Raw genomic sequence first — 21209 nt, 5'->3', positions numbered from 1 at the left:
GTGTTGGTTGCTATGGCACTGGCCGCCCACAAGGGGGCGAGGTAAGCGAGGGAGCTGCACCTGCTCTCTCTGATTATCATAAAAGGGTAAACGTCATTGGCACTCATATCATATTGTGAAGTTTGACCCTTGGGTTTGGCCACTAGAGCAGGGCAGTCCCCTCCCGTTACCTTGATAGGACACTCAACAAGGTCCAGATGATTCCCATCTGATTGTTAGTCTCTGGTACCTAAACACACCCTCCAGTAGCCACATAGTTAACAGCCATACATAATATGGAACCTTAGTCAAATCAACATCAAAAGATGATTATGGATGATAGTCTTGAGACATGTCCTCTGTTCCCAAAACAAAGCAGCTCAGGCTGTGTGTGTGTCTCAAACCGCTCCTTCATCTGCTCTGATGTGAAAGTGCAGGATAGGTGAAACAGTGTAATGACTGATCTTCTGGCTTTTGGCTTTCACCTGTCTAGGTCTTATATCAGTGCAGATGAAAGAGCGGAGACGGGTAGACTTTTGAGATGTGATGTCATACAGCAGGGGTAGGCAACAGGCGGCCCATGGGGCAAAACTTGGCAGCGAGTGATTTATTTTGCCCCGCCAAAGTTTTTAGAAAAAAAAAATAATCATAATTTTGGGGGATTTTAGCATTTGGTCAAAAATACTGTCAAATCACAAGGAATTCATAAAAAAAATGTGTTTAATTTAGGACGTCTGTTCCAAATTATCCCAACGAATAAAAGATTAGACGTGATCATGCATGTCTCAATGTAATCAAGGAATTCAATTATTGTTATTTTCAAATACAATCTCTTTTTGGGCTTAGTTGTGGTCAATTTGCAGCGTACAAATGATTCTAACTGTGTTCCTGCCCCCTGACCATGCGCTCTGATAAAAATGATTTGCCTTCTCCTGTCACACAGAAACACTCAACAGTGTGCTGTAACGGCCAGCAGGGAGCACTGTTGCACGTGCACTGCAGAAAATAGATTGCTGCTCAGAAATCACACCCCTGGAGTGGAATTGTACACCATCACACACGCAAGCATATATGTATGTACAGAACACACACACACACACAGTGAAAGGTGTATTTTTCTGACTGAGCAGAGGACAAGAGGACATGTCTGCATATTTCTCCTTGCCTTTTTCACACACATGGCCACTGATGTTGTGCAGTTAGGTCTATTACCATGGGCTTGTCTTTGGTAATAGACAGACCCATTGGGGAGGGTGTATTGGTATCCCAAATTCTTTGATTTCTGACAGACAAAACAAAATGGAGTAAAGGGTGAGATTCAGCACAAAAAGAGGACACCTTCAGACCAATGGTCATACACACCTGATTCAACTCAGTAGTTGAATCAGGTGTGTTAGTGCTGGGCTGGAACAAAAGCATGCACACACTAGAGCCCTCCAGGACCACCAGGGTCAGTGACCTTTGCTTTAGATCCCACCACCCTCTTCCCCTCCCTCTCAGGCCTTGGAGAAGGTGGTAGCAGAGGAGGTGCCCGGTTGTGCCGGGGACGAACCAGCGTTGTTGTTGTTCCCATGAGCATGCATGTGACCGTGCCCGTGCACGCTCCCGTGCACACCCGAGTGCTCGTTCCCCTCTGCGCCTCCAGTGGATCCCCAGCGGTCGGCGTGGCAGCGTCGGCGAGCGTTCATGAAGAAGTTGGAGACGGTGGAGAGCTCCAGGCCTAGCTGATGGCTGATGGTGATCTGCATCTCCTTGGATGGACGGCGGTTCTCCCTAAAGATGGCCGCCAGCGTGCGGCGCTGCAGGTCCGTGAATACCAGCCGCTGTTTCTTGGGGACCAGGTTCCTCTCACGACCCTGGTCCTGCTCCTTCCGCTTACAGGCTGCAGAGGAAGAAGATGGGGAGAAGAGAGGGGGAGAGTTTAGTTTCCTCCTGTCTTCCAAGCTCTTTCCAAGAGTATTTGCCCATATTGTTGAATTTGGCCCTCATTTTACTGACAATATTGATAATATACAAAAGAATATCTCAAACAGGAACCTACTACATGAAATGGAGAGGGGGTGAAGAGAGGGAGGGAAAGAGTAAGTGGGGAGGACATAATTAAAGGAGGGATGGAGTAAGTGGGGAGGAGATAATTAAAGGAGGGATGGAGTAAGTGGGGAGGAGATAATTAAAGGAGGGATGGAGTAAGTGGGGAGGAGATAATTAAAGGAGGGATGGAGTAAGTGGGGAGGAGATAATTAAAGGAGGGATGGAGTAAGTGGGGAGGAGATAATTAAAGGAGGGATGGAGTAAGTGGGGGGGACATAATTAAAGGAGGGATGGAGTAAGTGGGGGGGACATAATTAAAGGAGGGATGGAGTAAGTGGGGGGACATAATTAAAGGAGGGATGGAGTAAGTGGGGAGGACATAATTAAAGGAGGGATGGAGTAAGTGGGGAGGAGATAATTAAAGATTGGACGCAGGCAGAGATGAGCAGTATTTCTGTTCTGTGTATTTGAAATATCTATTACTTTTTTAGTATTTTGCCATTTGAATTGCGCTGGGCTGAACTACAATCCAATGTTTGTTGTAACAAAGATACTTTCGAGAGCTGTAATTTGTATTTTCAAAATACTTGTCTATACCATTTTTTATAGCAGTTCAGCCTTCATTGGAATCAGAATTCTGATTACACTATAGTGTGATAAGAGTGTCTGCTAAATTAACTAAATATAAACTGAAAAATTAACAATATAGTATTATTCTAATGAGCTCCGCCCTGAAACAAGGCCAATAATAAATAATAAAACCCAGAGTGCTTTGCGGTTCCTTTAGGTATGTTCATTTCCACATACAGTATATATTTACATTTTGGTCCTTTAGCAGACACTCTTTTCCAGAGCAACTTACAGTCAGTGCATTAAGTTAGATAAACAACAACATATCACAGTCATAGCAAGTAAAAAGTTTATGTGAACTGTTACTGAGAATGTTGTTGCTGTTCAGCCGGCTACTTGCACATTTATTTTTGTATTGTAAAATAAAAAAATGTATGTATTTTAATTAAATACATTACAAAATTCAAGTATTTTGTAGTTTATTTAATTTCATATTTGGTGATTTTTGCCCATCCTTGGATGCAGGCAGGGTGGGGGAGGAGTGGATGGACAGTTAAAGTGAACAGGTGTAGATGGGAGATGATGGATGGATGAAAAGACAGATTGATTGTCAGGTGGAATGGTGGAGCGACAGAGGGATGGAAGGATAAAATGAAGGAATAATATAGTGAATGGACAGGGCATCTGGGTGATGGAGAGGTGAGGGTGATAGAGTGAGAGGACAGATCAAAACAAAAGAGGGGATAGGAGGAGAAGTGTAGTTACCCAGCAGAGACATGATGTGATTTTGAGAGAAGCAGGGAGTTAGTTCAGCTAGCTAGTGTGTGTGTGTGTGTATGTGTGTGTGTGTGTGTGTGTGTGTGTGTGTGTGTGTGTGTGTGTGTGTGTGTGTGTGTGTGTGTGTGTGTGTGTGTGTGTGTGTTAATTCCATTTTGAGATGAACTAGTTATTATTGGTAATCACTGTAATATTGCTTACATCATGAGTTAGAAGTGCAAATACTGTTGCCTTGACAGTGATCGGCCTTGTGTCTCTCTGCACTGCATTGGTAGCTAGTGGAGTGGTGGAGTGGAGAGTATTTTCTTGCTTTGTCGGCTGCTATAGTAGGCCTAGCGTTTCTGAGCCGTTCTGTACTGCTGCCCTAAAAGCTGCAATGATTGATTTTCCGCGGTTTTCTCCTGAACACTTGGTCCAGTAATCAGGGCTCCCTTCCCCACCCAATCGATCCATATTGATCCACGAGCCCGCGGTGTGTGTGTGTGTGTGTGTGTGTGTGTGTGTGTGTGTGTGTGTGTGTGTGTGTGTGTGTGTGTGTGTGTGTGTGTGTGTGTGTGTGTGTGTGTGTGTGTGTGTGTGTACACCCGTGTGCATGCTTGAGCACGTGCGCGAGTCCACTCACGGCAGGGGAGAGAGCGGGAGCGAGCATGTGACAGACAGCCAGAGAAGAAATTGTTTATCTCGGGAGGAACAAAGAGCCGTAGTCAGACTGGTATTGAAGTTATAGAAAAACACAAAGGAATGCCTTTCCTCCTCTTACAGTGTGTGTGTGTGTGTGTGTGTGTGTGTGTGTGTGTGTGTGTGTGTGTGTGTGTGTGTGTGTGTGTGTGTGTGTGTGTGTGTGTGTGTGTGTGTGTGTGTGTGTGTGTGTGTGTGTGTGTGCGTGTGTGTGTGTGTATCTGACTGAGAGTAATGTTCTCTGCAATGTGGAGGTGCTGTATGAAAATGATGGATGACTGAATGGCAGGTTTAGACCACAGCAGTAAACAGATTTGACTGTGTGGAGGCGATCAATATGTGTGTGTATGTGTGTGTGTGTGTGTGTGTGTGTGTATGATTTGGCAGTGAGGTTGATGTGTGTGTGGGGGGGGGGCAATGTGAGTGTGTGTGGTCTGTTTTTATACTGTAGGCTGTGTGTGTGGTCTGTTTTTATGTCTCTGAAAGCATGGCATGCTGACCTTCATACATCCCCATTATTCCAAATATCTGACCAGTTATTTTCTGACATTTATTCTTCCATTCAGGCTAATATGATATATCTCAGGTTTGTTTGTCCTTCAGTCCTATAGGTAGTAATTACTCAACTAATTGTCTCTCTCCAAGTCTTTAGTCTGGCATTAACAATTGTGGACTGACACATACACACACACACACACACACACACACACACACACACACACACACACACACACACACACACACACACACACACACACACACACACACACACACGTACCACACTTCACACTAACTCTATAGTGTTCCACTTTTCTCCACATTCTGGGTCAAAAGCACAGCAGCAGTCCATCCACTCCAGTCTGCTTCGTCTGTTGCTCCCCTTGCTGTTCTCAATTGTTTTAATTTGCCCTCAGATTGATAGTCCCCATATCGATTGATCTGCTCTTCAAACCCATTTCAAGGAACGTTTATTCAATTCATTTAGGCTCGGCCTTGCCAAGCTCTCCCCTGGCTTTCTAAGTGACGTTTCAACTCAACTCAATACTGACTAATGTAATGACTGAATGCTAGTGCTAATATACTGATAATTTTATACGTAATGCCTGTTTTCAGACAACTGCTGCTACCGGCCATTTTACAATGCCAACACCACTCTCCCCTCAGTTTCTGTCCTATTAGCTCAACCAGTAGCATCGCAAACACCCCCACGGTAGGCCTACAGCATAGCCTACATGGAAAATCGACTGTACAAGAAGTTAACTAATACTGCACTAGGAGGTAACTTTGTCTTAGCATGACCTTCATCCACATATCAATGTTATTCCAAACCTCGCTTTTTTGTGTCAACAATTAGACAATTAGGCAGTTTGTCTAGTTACCCCCAGGACTCTACTTAGAATGGTCAATACATTTTAGCTCTATTTTTCTACATAATATTGTTCTTACAGATGCATACTGTTATCCAGAGAGACTTCCGGAGTGAGACTTAACCTCTGGGTTCATTCTAATCAAACCAACTGCATCAAGGACCATTCAAGTTCCTTTCAATGTATACGGTGAAAGGTCAAAGACGCTTCCTCTATACTTAAGCAATAATGCATGAGAGGGTGTGGTATATGACCAATATAGCACGGCTAAGGGCTGTTCTTTAGCACAACGCACCGTGGAGTGCCCGGATACAGCGCTTAGCCGTGGTATATTGGCAATATACCACAAACCCCTGAGGTCCCTTATTGTTATTATAAACTGCTTACCAACGTAATTAGAGCTGTAAAAATAAATGTTTTGTCATACCGCTGGTATACCTGATATACCACAGCTTTCAACCAATCAGCATTCAGGACTCGACCCACCCAGTTTATACTTCATGTTTTGATACATGACTGCCACTGAGTTGTTAGAATCTGTGGTAACCAACCACAAATCTCAAATCCAGGTTTGTTTTGCGCAGTTACCACAGCATTCAAATAATTGATTTACAGATATTTACCAAGAACAACCGTACACTGTAGACCTACTCTCTCCTTCCCATGCAGTCTCTTTCCTTTTTGAAAGGTTAACTTGCAAAAGAAAGGAAGTTTAGCATCCCTCCTCATAATGATTGGCTCCCACACTTACAACGTCATGTACGTGTGACGTCACACTTAAAGATGAGAAGGGTAGCAGGTGGTAGGTCGAGCTATACTTCCTTACTGTGAGCTCTGCCACTTGACAGCGTGGAGGACATGGAGGAAACATGAGAGATAGCTTAGATAGGGCCTGTACACAGGGATTTACAGTGTAAGGATATAGTAGGCCTAATCTAGGGATTAGGGTATTGGGAGATAGTACCCTTATAGGAAGCTACCTTGGACTCAGGTCAGGATCATAGGATGGACATTATTTGGGCTGGAAAAGGCACCAGGGTAGCCTACATAAAGGCGCTGATGACTTCCAACTGACGCAAATATCCGTGTGTTTGTTAATAAATAAATAAAATGTTCGGAGCACAGTTTGGGTTAAAGTAACTATGTTATTATAGGTTTATACAATTGCAAAAGCTTATCTGATATATTTGCATAAAAGGCATGGAAAAATATGCAAATAGGCATGTGCGAACAGCAAACACTGCAAAAATCCTGACCCAAACATCGGCAAGCATGGGATTATGTATAAACACTTCAATGTATATGTATTATCTTAGGTTTGATGATGAAAATGTTATTTCATTAAAATGACTGTGTGTTTTCAAAGGATCCTTAAAGGTGCTGTATCTTGCCCTCCCAGCTTTAAGAGTGGACCGTGTGTGTGTGTGTGTGTGTGTGTGTGTGTGTGTGTGTGTGTGTGTGTGTGTGTGTGTGTGTGTGTGTGTGTGTGTGTGTGTGTGTGTGTGTGTTTCATAACTGACCGCACCGTGCTGCTATAGCGGTGTGCCTGGGACCGAGGCTGGGGCGGAATGACGTGATCGCGTTTTGCGTGCGGTGAGACGAGCCTTCTCCCTTACCGGCCGGACTACTGCAGGCGAGAAACAGTTTATGTCAATCAATCACTGTCCGTCACACCTTTGAGATCTACGCTCATTGATTGTATTGATTAGAACCAATGCATTCTGTAAAGTCAACGGTTGGGTTCCCACAAAGGCATGCCAAGCAACAGCCGTCCCTACATTAGAAGCTGCTGTAATTAATTGAAAATGTATTGATTTTGCTGAAACATTTCGTTCATTTGTTGATGAAATCCTCTGCTTTCTAATGTAGCCTAAGCCAAGGAAGTAATTGCAGTTGAATTATCTTGTCGTTGCTACTACACCTTTCAATGTGCATTTACATTATATATTCATTGCAGCTATTATTTTAGCAAACTGTAACAATGAATTTTTGGGAAAATAATTCACAATATTGTGAAGCTAAATATTTCCGAAATGTAGAGATTATTCCTAGCCATTTGTTATTCGCGGCGTAGCTTATAAAGGTAAAGGAGACAACCCTGCTGTTTATTCGATAGGACAATAAGGTTTCAGAAATAGTTTGTTATGCAATTTATTCTTAAAAGCTATCCTATTGTGCACACGAGGTTTATTCAAAACAGTTTATTCGTATGGTGTTTGTAGTGTGGGGCAGTGCTTGACCTGGACTGCAAAAGTTTTCGGTAGTCATTTCGGTGCGGGTACTGTTTATATGTAAGTGCAGGAGCTCCACAAAACTTTTGAGATACTATAAGAGAAACAGGAGCTCAAGCAGTAGAACATTTCAGGTGCCGGTTAGCTCCTGCCAAGTCAAGCACTGGTATTGAGTTGAAAAGGCTATGCCTGCGCCTCTCGGGATACGGAGTGGCGCAGCGGTCTAAGGCACTGCACCTCAGAGCTAGAGACGTCACTACAGACCCTAGTTCGATTCCAGGCTGTATCACAAACGGGCGTGATTGAGAGTCCCATAGGGCGGCGCACGATTGGCCCAGCGTCGTTCGGGTTAGGGTTTTTCCGGGGTAGGCCGTCATTGTAAATAAGAATTTGTTCTTAACTGACTTGCCTAGTTAAATAAAGGTTCAAAAAGATACAAATGTATAGCCTATATGTCACAGGCTCTTAAGGCTAAATTAATTTGGCTGCACGGTGAAAATAAGGGGCTTTAGAGTTCAGAACACGGTTCAGTTTTTCCTCCAAATTATGGATAACATTACAATTATAATATGTAGCAACAAATTGAATAAATAAATGAAACTAAGGAAACCGAGAAATAAGTGGTGCGTATGTATCGTATTTATTCATGCATATTTACAATTGTTTATGAAAATAGGAAAAAGTAACTGATGTACTGTATGTGGATTCGTGTACATTTAGATCATATCATGCACGACTTGACTATTTCAGCAAGCCATGTTTTACTTTCCCGCCGTTTGGCTGTGAGAAAAAGAGACAAATATATGTATCTTTAAAGTGGGCTTATTTACATCATTAGTTGCTGTATTTATTTTGGTACATTTTGGTCAAATAATTTTATCAGTGAAATATACATAGAAGTAGGCAACAAATATATTAATATTACAAAAGATAAATCAAATAAACAGGTGACCGTTCCTCATGTTATGCGCATGTTTCCGTCTTCCATTTAATTGAATTGAAGTTGTGTAAATGTAACGTTAGTGTTATTATTGTACATTCTAAACATGAGAATAGGTGTAAATTCTACAGAAATATCCACACACACACATACACACACACACACACACACACACACACAGGTTTCAAGTAGCCTAGTGAATGCACTGCAGGGTTTAAAAAAACGGCCATTTGGGGAATAGGGACTGGCTAAGTCAGCTTGTCATCTTTTTAAGGGGCACAATGTTGCCACCAAACGTGATATATTCCAGTCAGAATACAAATACGAATGCTGTTGTTATTTGTGCCAACTTTGTTCAGTCCATGGACAGCGCCTATACGGAGATAATGAATGGTCAGAACCACGAACCGCGCCAATACTGAGATAATGAATGGTCAGAACCACGGACAGCGCCTATACTGAGATAATGAATGGTCAGAACCACGAACCGCGCCAATACTGAGAGAATGAATGGTCAGAACCACGAACCGCGTCAATACTGAGATAATGAATGGTCAGAACCACGAACCGCGCCAATACTGAGAGAATGAATGGTCAGAACCACGAACCGCGCCTATACTGAGAGAATGAATGGTCAGAACCACGGACAGCGCCTATATTGAGAGAATGAATGGTCAGAACCACGGACAGCGCCTATACTGAGAGAATAAATGGTCAGAACCACGGACAGCGCCTATATTGAGAGAATGAATGGTCAGAACCACGGACAGGGCCAATACTGAGAGAATGAATGGTCAGAACCACGGACAGCGCCAATACTGAGAGAATGAATGGTCAGAACCACGGACAGCGCCAATACTGAGAAAATGAATGGCCAGAACCACGGACAGCGCCTATACTGAGAGAATGAGTGGTCAGAACCACGGACAGCGCCTATACTGAGAGAATGAATGGTCAGAACCACGGACAGCGCCTATACTGAGAGAATGAATGGTCAGAACCACGAACAGCACATCTCCAGCCGAACCCTCCCAGCTGAACGTGTCTACGAATTTTCATGCAGAGATCTGATCCCCAGTCTTTCATGACCTTTTACAAGGCTAAACATAATTGGACAATTTAGGCTTTTTTTTAATGTTTTAAAATGAATTCCTCCGTTACAGCCCAGATGAGAGAATGATTGTATATGTTATGTAAATATTGACCTATTCTCCTTTGATAGTCTTCATAACACTAATAATAATAATAATAATGGATGTTATATAGCGCTACCCAAACCTTAAGCCTTAACCATTCTGAGTTAATGCCTAACCTTAACCATTCGGAGTTAATGCCTAACCTTAATCATTTGGAATTAATGCCTGAACTTGGATTGCAACTTCGAAATTTGACGTTTGAGAAACATGGATGAAGATGTAATTCTGAGACTGGGAGAACTGGTAGCAGTAAACATGGATGTTTGTTCTGTAGTAGCGGGGAGGACCATTGATGGGAGAGTCAATGATGCAGAGGGGGGAGGAGGGGGAGGAAAGGGGAGGGATGGATCTGCTCGGCTGGTTTCTGCTGGTGCAGTGCCAGAGATGGAGGGAGACTGAGAGAGAGAGAGAGAGCAGAGGAGAGGAAATCGATACCGATTCTGAGCGAGTCAGATAAGCCTGAACAATGTATAGTGCAGACACACTGTATAACCCAATCACACATGTACACACCACACACAAACACAAACACACACGCACACGCACACACACACACACACACGCACACGCACAGTACAATGTGCATGCATGCCTCCATAAAGATGCATTACATACCCCATAAACCATACCAACCTTTAAAAACGAAATGACATCACAAGCCTGGATTGCATTAAGGTGGTTTTGCTGACATAAGCAGAAATAGATGGTTACTATGGCAGACTACATACACTAGAATCCTCTGTTAAAAAACACTGCCTTTGTCTTGCGAGGGCTATTCTATGTAAATATGTCTCCTTTCTACAATATATTCTTTATCATAAAATTACTTTCAGGCTTCAATAAAGGTTCAATTCAAAAGTGTTAGGAAATGCAGTTGTTGTTGACCACAGATTTAACCAGTGCATTCTTAGTAACCCAGTTATTTTAGTGACTGAGGTGTGATGTTGGTGTTTTTCTACAGGTTTAAATAGCATGTTAAACACAATTCTGTTAACCACACATTTGGCTTTGCTTACCCAGAAGTGAGTCTCTTACAAGGGCTTCACCACTCTACTCTTCCTTCTCTGTCTTCCTTCCACTCTCCTCCATCTCCCTCTCCCTCATGCTTATCAATTATTAAAGTCTCTATCGATCCATTCACTGCCCTACCTCTATCAGCCTGTTCACACAAAGCCCAAACTCCCCAACCCTGAATCAATCCCAGCTCTCGCTCTCTTTTTTCACATATCACTCCGTTTTTGTTTACGTTTTGATAGAGATTGTTTACTTGCAGCGATCTGAACATTTGCATTTAATTGCATAAACCAAGAACACGGCTAAACTACAGATTGGCATTAATCTTTCATAGACGGCATCAAAGACATTGGTCTACAGTATATATGAATGGCGCTGGCAGTGTTGGGGTATGGGCGCCCCCACAACAGAGCGATAAGGGTATAATTAAGCAATAAGCCACGAGGGGGTGTGGTATATGGCCAATATACCACGGCTAAGGGCTGTTCTTACGCACGACACAACGCAGAGTGTCTGGACAACGCGGAGTGTCCCTTAGCCGTGGTATATTGGCCATGCATCACAAACCCCGAGGTACCTTATTGCTATTATAAACTGGTTACCAACGTAATTAGAGCAGTAAAAATAAATGTTTTGTCATACCAGTGGTATACGGTCTGATATACCATGGCTGTCAGCCAATCAGCATTCAGGGATCGAACCACCCAGTTTATAAATAGTGTTATTCCATTCTGTAGATCACATTTCTAATAATAACGTCTAATAATAACAGCAATATTCTGAGCATTGAACCCCAATGAATATGATCAAGCAACATCTGACTTATGATCAGATTGTTCGCTCTGTCCCAGTTCTACCTCCACTATCACGAATAACACACCTGGGACCAGCTGTCCATTCAGAACCACAGTGCAGTCTGAATGATCAGGAACATGGACAGCTCCCCACCTGGCGCCATGTATCTCACACAGCTCAGCTGGTATGGCTGAATCACATATGTTAGTGCTGGGCTGGAGCGAAAGCATGCCTACCTTGTAGCTCTCTAACATCATGGTGAACATCAACTGACAGTCGCAGAGAAAGAATGAACCACAAAGACAACTGTTGTACACCACAGACCAAATCCTGACTTAACAATATGTTAATTAGCAGGCACTTTTATCCAAAGCAACATACAGTCATGCCTGCATACATTTAACATATGGGTGGTCCAGGGAATCAAACCCACTACCCTGGGGTTACAAGCACCATGCTCTACCAACTGAGCTAAAAATGATAACTTAATGGTCCAATGCAGACGTTTTTATATTAATATCAAAACATTTCTGGGTTTTATATTAAAATTGTCAAAAAGAAGAAGAAAAATGCTTCTTAGCAAAGCAATATTTTTGCTAGAACAGTCTGGGAGTGGTCTTAGTGAGGAGAGGAAAACTGAAAACTAGCTGTGATTGGCAGAGAGGTTTGGAACTCTCTTTCTTATTGGTCTGTTAACTAATTTATTGCCTGGTGATGTCACCAGGCAGGCCAAAACTCCATCCCACCAAAACAGAGTGAAATTTCACGTGGTATTTTCAAACAGCTCTTACACTAAAATGACACAATAGATTTGTAGCTTTTCCTCCTCACATTTATCACATTATAGCAGATGGATTTCCTTCTATCCTCGAGCTTTATCCTGCAACTCTGTTTCCTGCAGTGTGTGGGTTTCCAGACCTCGAGCTTTAACCATCAACTCTGTTTCCTGCAGTGTGTGGGTTTCCAGACCACTGAAGCAGCCTGTCCGGTGCTAGTGGCAATCATAATGGATGATAGGTTATGTTTTTGTGATGTACTGCAGAGAAGATGGCAGAGACAAAATGAGAGAGAGACAGAAAGTAAGACAGAGACACAGACAGACAGACAGACAGACAGACAGACAGACAGACAGAGAGAGAGAGAGAGAGAGAGCGAGAGTGAGCGGGGGTTGGGGTTGGGGTTGGGGTTGGGAATGGGGTTGGGGTTGGGGTTGGGAATGGGGTTGGGGTTGGGAATGGGGTTGGGGTTGGGAATGGGGTTGGGGTGGGGGTGGGGGTTGGGGTTGGGAATGGGGTTGGGGTTGGGGTTGGGAATGGGGTTGGGGTTGGGAATGGGGTTGGGGTTGGAGTTTGGGGTTTGGGGTTTGGGGTTGGGGTTGGGGTTGGGAATGGGGTTGGGAATGGGGTTGGGAATGGGGTTGGGGTTGGGGTTTGGGGTTGGGGTGGGGGTGGGGGTTGGGGTTGGGAATGGGAAGCAGCTTTATTGATTTCCTATGTCCAAAGCCAGGCAAACAGGGAAAGGACAGAGCCACACTATTAATGACAATCACTAGCACAGCTATATGGCTACAGCTATCTATCCATCCATCCATCCATCCATCCATCCATCCATCTATCTATCTATCTATCTATCTATCTATCTATCTATCTATCTATCTATCTATCTATCTATCTATCTATCTATCTATCTATCTATCTATCTGCCTGCCTGCCTGCCTGCCTGCCTGCCTGCCTGCCTGCCTGCCTGTCTGTCTGTCTGTCTGTCTGTCTGTCTGTCTGTCTACCTACCTACCTACAGTTGAAATCGGAAGTTTACATACACCTTAAAAGTTTGGTAGGCTACTAATGACCATCAGCAACATCAGAGCTTGGAGAAGCCTAATTACCATGACTAAACGGTCACGTGGAATTTGACTGCCTTCATAACTCGTGACCACCAGTGTGGCGGTAATACGGTCACCGCAACAGCCCTACATACAATACAACATATATATACAGTTGAAGTCAGAAGTTTACATACACCTTAGCCAAATACATTTAATCTCAGTTTTTCATCATTCCTGACATTTAATCCCAGTAAAAATTCCCTGTCTTAGGTCAGTTAGGATCACCACTTTATTTTAAGAATGTGAAATGTCAGAATAATAGTAGAGAGTATGATTTATTTCAGCTTTTATTTCTTTCATCACATTCCCAGTGGGTCAGAAGTTTACAAACATTCAATTAGTATTTGGTAGCATTGCCTTTAAATTGTTTAACTTGGGTCAAACGTTTCGGGTAGCCTTCCACATGCTTCCCACAATAAGTTAGGTGAATTTTGGCCCATTCCTCCTGACAGAGCTGGTGTAATTGAGTCAGGATTGTAGGCCTCCTTGCTCGCACACGCTTTTTCAGTTCTGCGCACAAATCTTCTATAGGATTAAGGTCAGGACTTTGTGATGGCCACTCTAATACCTTGACTTTGTTGTCCTTAAGCCATTTTGCCACAACTTTGGAAGTATGCTTGGGGTCATTGTCCATTTGGAAGACCCATTTGCGACCAAGCTTTAACTTCCTGACTGATGTCTTGAGATGTTGCTTCAATATATCCACATCATTTTCCTTCCTTATGGTGCCATCTATTTTGTGAAGTGCACCAGTCCCTCCTGCAACAAAGCATCCCCACAACATGATGCTGCCACCCCCGTGGTTCATGGTTGGGATGGTATTCTTCGGCTTGCAAGCCTCCCCCTTTATCCTCCAAACATAACGATGGTCATTATGGCCAAACAGTTCTATTTTTGTTTCATCAGACCAGAGGACATTTCTCCAAAAAGTACGATCTTTGTCCCCATGTGCAGTTGCAAACTGTAGTCTGGCTTTTTTATGGCGGTTTTGGAGCAGTGGCTTCTTCCTTGCTGAGCGGCCTTTCAGGTTATATCGATATAGGACTCGTTTTACTGTGGATATAGATACTTTTGTACCTGTTTCCTCCAGCATCTTCACAAGGTCCTTTACAGTTGTTCTGGGATTGATTTGCACTTTTCGCACCAAAGTACGTCCATCTCTAGGAGACAGAACGCGTCTCCTTCCTGATCGGTATGACGGCTGAGTCGTCCCATGGTGTTTATACTTGCGTACTATTGTTTGTAAATATGAACGTGGTACCTTCAGGCGTTTGAAAATTGCTCCCAAGGATGAACCAGACTTTTTACAATTTTATTCTGAGGTCTTGGCTGATTTCTTTTGATTTTCCCATGATGTCAAGCAAAGAGGCACTGAGTTTGAAGGTAGGCCTTGAAATACATCCACAGGTACACCTCCAATTGACTCAAATGATGTCAATTAGCCTATCAGAAGCTTCTAAAGCCATGACATCATTTTCTGGAATTTTCCAAGCTGTTTAAAGGTACAGTCAACTTAGTGTATGTAAACTTCTGACCCACTGGAATTGTGATACAGTGAATTATAAGTGAAACAATCTGTCTGTAAACAATTGTTGGAAAAATGACTTGTGTCATGCACAAAGTAGATGTCCTAACTGACTTGCCAAAACTATAGTTTGTTAACAAGAAATTTGTGGAGTTGTTGAAAAACGAGTTGTAATGACTCCAACCTAAGTGTATGTAAACTTCCGACTTCAGCTCTATATATCTATCTACCTATCTATCTGGCTTTTTCACTGTATTTATATATATTTGCATCCTATCAGGAAAAGGTTGCACCAGTATCCGTTCTGTAGCTGTACAACTTCAAACAACTCTTCCACTGTCTGACCTGCAGAGTAGACAGTGTGACAGTGCAGAGGAATCAGTGGTATTGACTGTAACACCTGTAGACAGTGTGTCAGTGCAGAGGAATCAGTGGTATTGACTGTAACACCTGTAGACAGTGTGACAGTGCAGAGGAATCAGTGGTATTGACTGTAACACCTGTAGACAGTGTGTCAGTGCAGACGAATCAGTGGTATTGACTGTAACACCTGTAGACAGTGTGACAGTGCAGAGGAATCAGTGGTATTGACTGTAACACCTGTAGACAGTGTGACAGTGCAGAGGAATCAGTGGTATTGACTGTACTACAAGAACACCATCTCCAACAACCTGCTAGCTGCTTCAACAGTCTGTGTCCTTATGGACCCCTGAACTAGCCCGCTGATCCAGTTTGTTAGTGATTTTACCTACTCCTTTTTTTGTGTTGGTTCAATGCCTTGCCAAATATGTATGGTATGACAACGAGATAGAAGGATTGGTATGACAACGAGATAGAAGGATTGGTATGACAACGAGATAGAAGGATTGGTATGACAACGAGATAGAAGGATTGGTATGACAACGAGATAGAAGGATTGGTATGACAACGAGATAGAAGGATTGGTATGACAACGAGATAGAAGGATTGGTATGACAACGAGATAGAAGGATTGGTATGACAACGAGATAGAAGGATTGGTATGACAACGAGATAGAAGGATTGGTATGACAACGAGGTAGAAGGATTGGTATGACAACGAGATAGAAGGATTGGTATGACAACGAGATAGAAGGATTGGGACCAGGCTACTCTTGAACACATACACACAGGAAACTTGGTTGTGATTTGGTGCGATCAGCATTTCAACTCAACACATGCTTGCTGACACACAAACACACACACAAAGGCTTACACACACACACACACACACACACACACACACACACACACACACACACACACACACACACACACACACACACTTATCATGAGTCAATAACTCATCAGCCATTCAGATGTATATGATTTAATTGAAACTTGTGGGGAGGGGCACTAAAATCAACCCCTCTACTTATCACAACAGAATGCACACCACTACACCGTGTTCAGAGTGATCTTCCCTTTGACAGATTAGAACGAACAAAAGACACACATGTAATGGGATTACATATAAGCTTTGTATGACTTAGCCTAGTTGTTTCTACACTTTGTTTATGAGTAAATTAAACTATTAACGCATATGAACGGAAATGATGTCAATGGGATATTCAGCTATTGTACAGGGTGAGAACGTTTCACCATGATTAGGAGACGGAACCTTTATATAACAAAGCAAGTCAGTTAAGAACAAATTCTTATTTACTATGACGGCCTACAAAAAGGCAAAAGGCCTCTTGCGATATGGGGGCTGGGAATAATATATATATATACAAAACACACATCAAGACAAGAGAGACAATACAACACTACATAAAGAGAGACCTAAGACAACAACATAGCATGGCAGCAACACATGACAACACAGCATTGTAGCAACACAACATGACAACAACATGGTAGCAACACAACATGGCAGGAGCACAACATGGTAGCAGCACAAAACATGGTACAAACATTATTGGGCACAACATGGTTTTGTCTGAAAACCTCCCTCCTGTTTTACAGTAAAACTATACATTTTCTCAGGAATGTAATAACCAATTGGAAAAACAACTCTAACTATAAGTTTCTCATTGGTGTTTATTGTATTTTTTCTTGTACAATCATTTCAAATGTCTCTTGTTTTGAAATTATTGATTGGACAACGATTGAAATGTAAAACATAAACGTGATAAAAATGAATCAAACAAATCAACCTCAGAGAGAAAAAATATAATTAAAACATGACGAAGGTGTTTGTGGCCTTTATTTGGCCTACTGTGGTGAAAATGTGTCCGTGGCAAGAAAATTCCTTTGCACGAAAATAGTTTGTATTTTATAGTAAATGGTGTTCTATATCCAAGGGATAGGCTCGACAGCATTTTAAATATCGAAATAAACTTAACAGGCAGGTAACCCGTAATACAAGTCAGTATTCGGTATTCGACCAGGCAACTAAACGTATGCGTCACCAAAGCAGGAGGAAGCCAGTGGTAGACAGACGGGACAACCCATAGGCCTATCTAGTCTAATTTTAGACCTTAAACTACAAAAGCTGCCTAAATGAAAAGCCGGCGCGGCCGTGTGGTTAGCTGTCTTTCAGGTCTGGATTCGAATATTGATCCGTGTGCCACATTTAAAAGGGGAGAGTGGGAACTCGCGTATTGACCGTGCAGCCAGAGGTCACGCGCCCCTCTGACGCGCTTTCCTCCCGCGCGACTGGTTTGTGGGTTGACATGTATTGTTATGAATCTTGCCCTGGAGGCAGAACTGAGCGATATCCGCTAGATATCGTAAAAAAATCTGCTATATCGTAAAAATTCATGATAACAAAAATGTGCTTTTTGGTCTTAATTGAAGGTTAGGGTTAAACATTAGGTTTAGCAGTGTGGTTAAGGTTAGGGTTAAGGTTAGGTTTAAACTCAGTTTGTATGACTTTGTGGCTATGCCAGCGTGCCAGCTTGTGACCTCTCTGCAGAGCTGCCTCCAGAACAATACTCATGACAATAAATACCAACCTGCGACTAGTTTAGGCCTTTATGTTCAAGCTGGCGGGGCAAGCGGGACCCATGAGAGGGAGAGACTGTGTGGGTGACATGCTTGGAACATATGGGATTCACTAGAGAGAACCACGATGGACAGGACGACATGTGTTAGACACCAAGTTTTATGTTTTTAGTCTCTGTCGCCTCCCTTATTAATATGCGTATTCTATAGTTCTAGGCCACTAGCTATATTTTAATTCTCGCCTAATAGTTTTCCCCTATTATTAAAGCACACAATGTAAAGAACTTTGTGATGTCTGTCTGTAAATGTCAAGTGCTCTACAAATGCAATTTATTATTACACACACACATCCGGCCTGGCGCGTGACAGAGCACACATATCCCCATAATACACCGAGCCTCATATTAGCCTGACATGACTATGAAATGTCCAGGTCCTCTCAACGGTTATATCAGGCTGCATGGGTAGCCGACAAAAACCGGGTTAACGTTGTGCTGAGGTGTAACGGTGTGCATGCAGTTTCTCTTGGAACGTGTCACACCAACAAATGCTGACAGATATATCATGCAATCACTTTCATTGTACCCCAGATACTGTATCTCTCAACAACAACAAAAACGGTGATTTAAAAAGAGAGAAAGATTCTCTCACAAAGTCTGATCTGAAGTTTAAGACGTACTATGACTGACTATGGTGCTGAATCGTTTGGAAGTTGTGGTTTTGTCTGACGTGTATAACTTTCGTTTTACTGTGATTTTCTTTCAACGCTGGGCGTCTTTAGCCTAAAATAAGTGATATATAGCATATCAGATTAGTTATAGTAGCCTATACAGCTGGTTATTTATCGTAACATTAAATAAAGAGGGTTTGACAAAAGAGTGAACACACTACGCTTCTATGCGTAAAACGTCAATAGTTACGATCGACTGTTCAATACGCAGCCCACACGAGAAAGGCCGTGAGACCAGAAGCATCTTACCCGCCAACCGAAGGGCAGACATCCGCTGAAACTCGGGCTCCTGGAGCCACTTCCACATTCTCCTAAACGTCTCCCGGCCTGACTTGAGTTTACTCCACGGCTTGGGGTTCCGCAGAAGATCCGAGAGGGTTCCCTGGGACCGACATAGGATCCTCTGGGCGAAAATCGCCTGGGGAATTGAGTAGCGCTTCAGCTCTGCCGTTATCCGTTGAGCCACCTCTTTCGTGTTGATCTCCTCCGCCTGCCCTCCCGACCCTCCTCCCTGGCCGGACCCAGCCCCGTGCCTCTCTCGCTCGGCCAGCATCGCTGCCCCATTGGCCTGGGAGTGAAGGTGGCTGTGCGGATGGTGCATCCCGTTGAGGTTGGACATCATGCCATGCCCATGGCCGCCTAAACCCCTGGCAAGGTGCTCCTCGCTCCGGGACAGCATTGCGGCGTGGGACTCGAAGCCTGTCACGGGAGAGAGCATCTTGCCATCATTACTAAGGTGAGCACTTGGACCGTAGGCTGAGAGCGTCTGCTGGGAGTTGTGCAAAGACAACGGGGAGAGTGACCCATGGACCATGCCGGACATATCTTTAGGGTAGTGGCCGTACAGGTTTCCCATAGACGCCAGCCCCCGGTGGTCATCCCTCATCAACGTAAAGCTCCCGCTGACGTTCCCCGCGGAGAGTCGCTGGTGGGCGGCTGCGTGGTGGTGGGAGTGTGGGTGTGGGTGGTGGAACTTGTCGGAGACCGTGGATATGGGAGGTAGGTGCTGGAGAGGGGTCAGGGTGGTGTAGGTGTTGCTCAGGCTCATCCCGGAATCGCACATGCTCATAGCCGGGTGGAGGTGGCCAGAGAGCGCCGAGGGGTCTGTCCGGTAGTCCCCGGTACCATCCAGGATCGCGGCCATACTGGACACCATGGCCGACCGGCCGTGTGTGTGAGAAACCAGGTTCCTGTGTGAAGGGGCGGAGGACTGCCGGGCGTGCGTGGAGCTCATCAGTTCCCCGGCCTGTGAGTGCGAGACGCCGTGGAGGTTTCCAAGGTTTTCCATTGTGAGTTCCATCACTGAAAGAATCTATCTTCCTTGATCCCACCTCCCTCCCCTCCCTCTCTCTCCCGCTCCTTCTCGGTCCTTTCACTCAGACTCACACACACAGAGGCGCGCGCTCACTCTCCCTCTCTCAGACTCCTGAAGTGATAATATTACCAAACGATCTCAAAACCAATCCATTGATTAGAGTTTTTCTCCAGTCAATCCAACATGTTTTTTGTAAATAATTGATCTTGTTCCAAGGTAGGTAAATATCGCGTAAAGTCCTCGTCCACGTTTGGCTGTGTTGTTGTCCTGTGTTATAGGCGCTCGTTTGCTATATCTCATCCCTTGTCCAACAGCACTTCCACTGAAAATTGGCTGAGCCGGGTATCAAGATGTATGTGGGCGCGCCCCTGTGTATTTAAAACGGGGGCGGTTACGCGCATTATAGTCGTGTGGGATTCGCAGACAGAACACACTGTATATGTGTGAAGGGCACACTGGGCACTGGGCACACACTGGTTGAATAAACGTTGTTTCCACGTAATTTCAATGAATATACGTTGAACCAATGTGGAATATACGTTGAACTGACGTCTGTGCCAGGGGGTCTGGCATCAAGTCATGCACCTGTTTATGTGTGTGTGTGTGTGTGTGTGTGTGTGTGTGTGTGTGTGTGCGCGCGCGCGTGCTTGAGAGATTTAAATGTAAAAGTCAAATGCTTTTAAAAGTAACAAACTCCGATCTATGTCTCCGAGTATGCGTCATCACAATATGCGCACAATTTGATTTTATTCTCTCTGCACAAGTGCCCCTTCTACAGATAAACGTTGTTTTCCCACGGAGTGAATGGTTTGGCATTTATGCGCTTAGTGATAAACCTGATCAATGTATTGATTGACAGAGATGAATGATGTGGCCTGACCCTGTTAGGGGGTGGAGAGGTCACACAGATAGAATCCTAACGCCGTGCATGATGATGTTGAGAAAAAAGGGCAAGCCATATCCTGTTCTGAAGCGTTTCATTCTAAACTCCAGCCAGCGTTCTGAAGTTTTGAGGTCCAGCGTTCTGAAGTTCTGAGGTCCAGCGTGCTGAAGTTCTGAGGTCCAGCGTTCTGAAGTTCTGAGGTCCAGCGTTCTGAAGTTCTGAGGTCCAGCGTGCTGAAGTTCTGAGGTCCAGTGTTCTGAAGTTCTGAGGCCCACTGTTCTGAAGTTCACTCGGCTGGTAAGTAAAGGAATTTGTTTGGCCCAAAA

General features: G+C 43.9%; 1 protein-coding gene across 1 annotated transcript; it reads right to left on the bottom strand.

Moving 5' to 3' along the window:
- Positions 1 to 1475: 1475 nt before the first annotated feature.
- On the bottom strand, positions 1476 to 19985 carry onecut3b (one cut homeobox 3b). Its single transcript, XM_029703878.1, has 2 exons — positions 18935 to 19985; positions 1476 to 1861 (listed from the first exon to the last, which is right to left on the bottom strand). The coding sequence occupies exons 1-2, from the start codon at positions 19983 to 19985 to the stop codon at positions 1476 to 1478; spliced, it is 1437 nt and encodes a 478-aa protein (XP_029559738.1).
- Between the last annotated feature and the right edge of the window lie 1224 nt (positions 19986 to 21209).

Source organism: Salmo trutta, chromosome 21 (genome assembly GCF_901001165.1).
Source record: "Salmo trutta chromosome 21, fSalTru1.1, whole genome shotgun sequence".
Classification (NCBI taxonomy): Eukaryota; Metazoa; Chordata; class Actinopteri; order Salmoniformes; family Salmonidae; genus Salmo; species Salmo trutta.
The sequence above is the reverse complement of the archived record's forward strand: the minus strand, read 5'-3'. Positions and strand labels throughout refer to the sequence as shown.

Coding starts and splice junctions, on each gene's coding strand:
- onecut3b (XM_029703878.1), bottom strand. CDS start 19,985: ATGGAACTCACAATGGAAAACCTTGGAAACCTCCACGGCGTCTCGCAC. Junction 1,862..18,934: donor GTCTGCCCTTCGGTTGGCGG/GTAAGATGCTTC, acceptor CTTCCTCTGCAG/CCTGTAAGCGGAAGGAGCAG.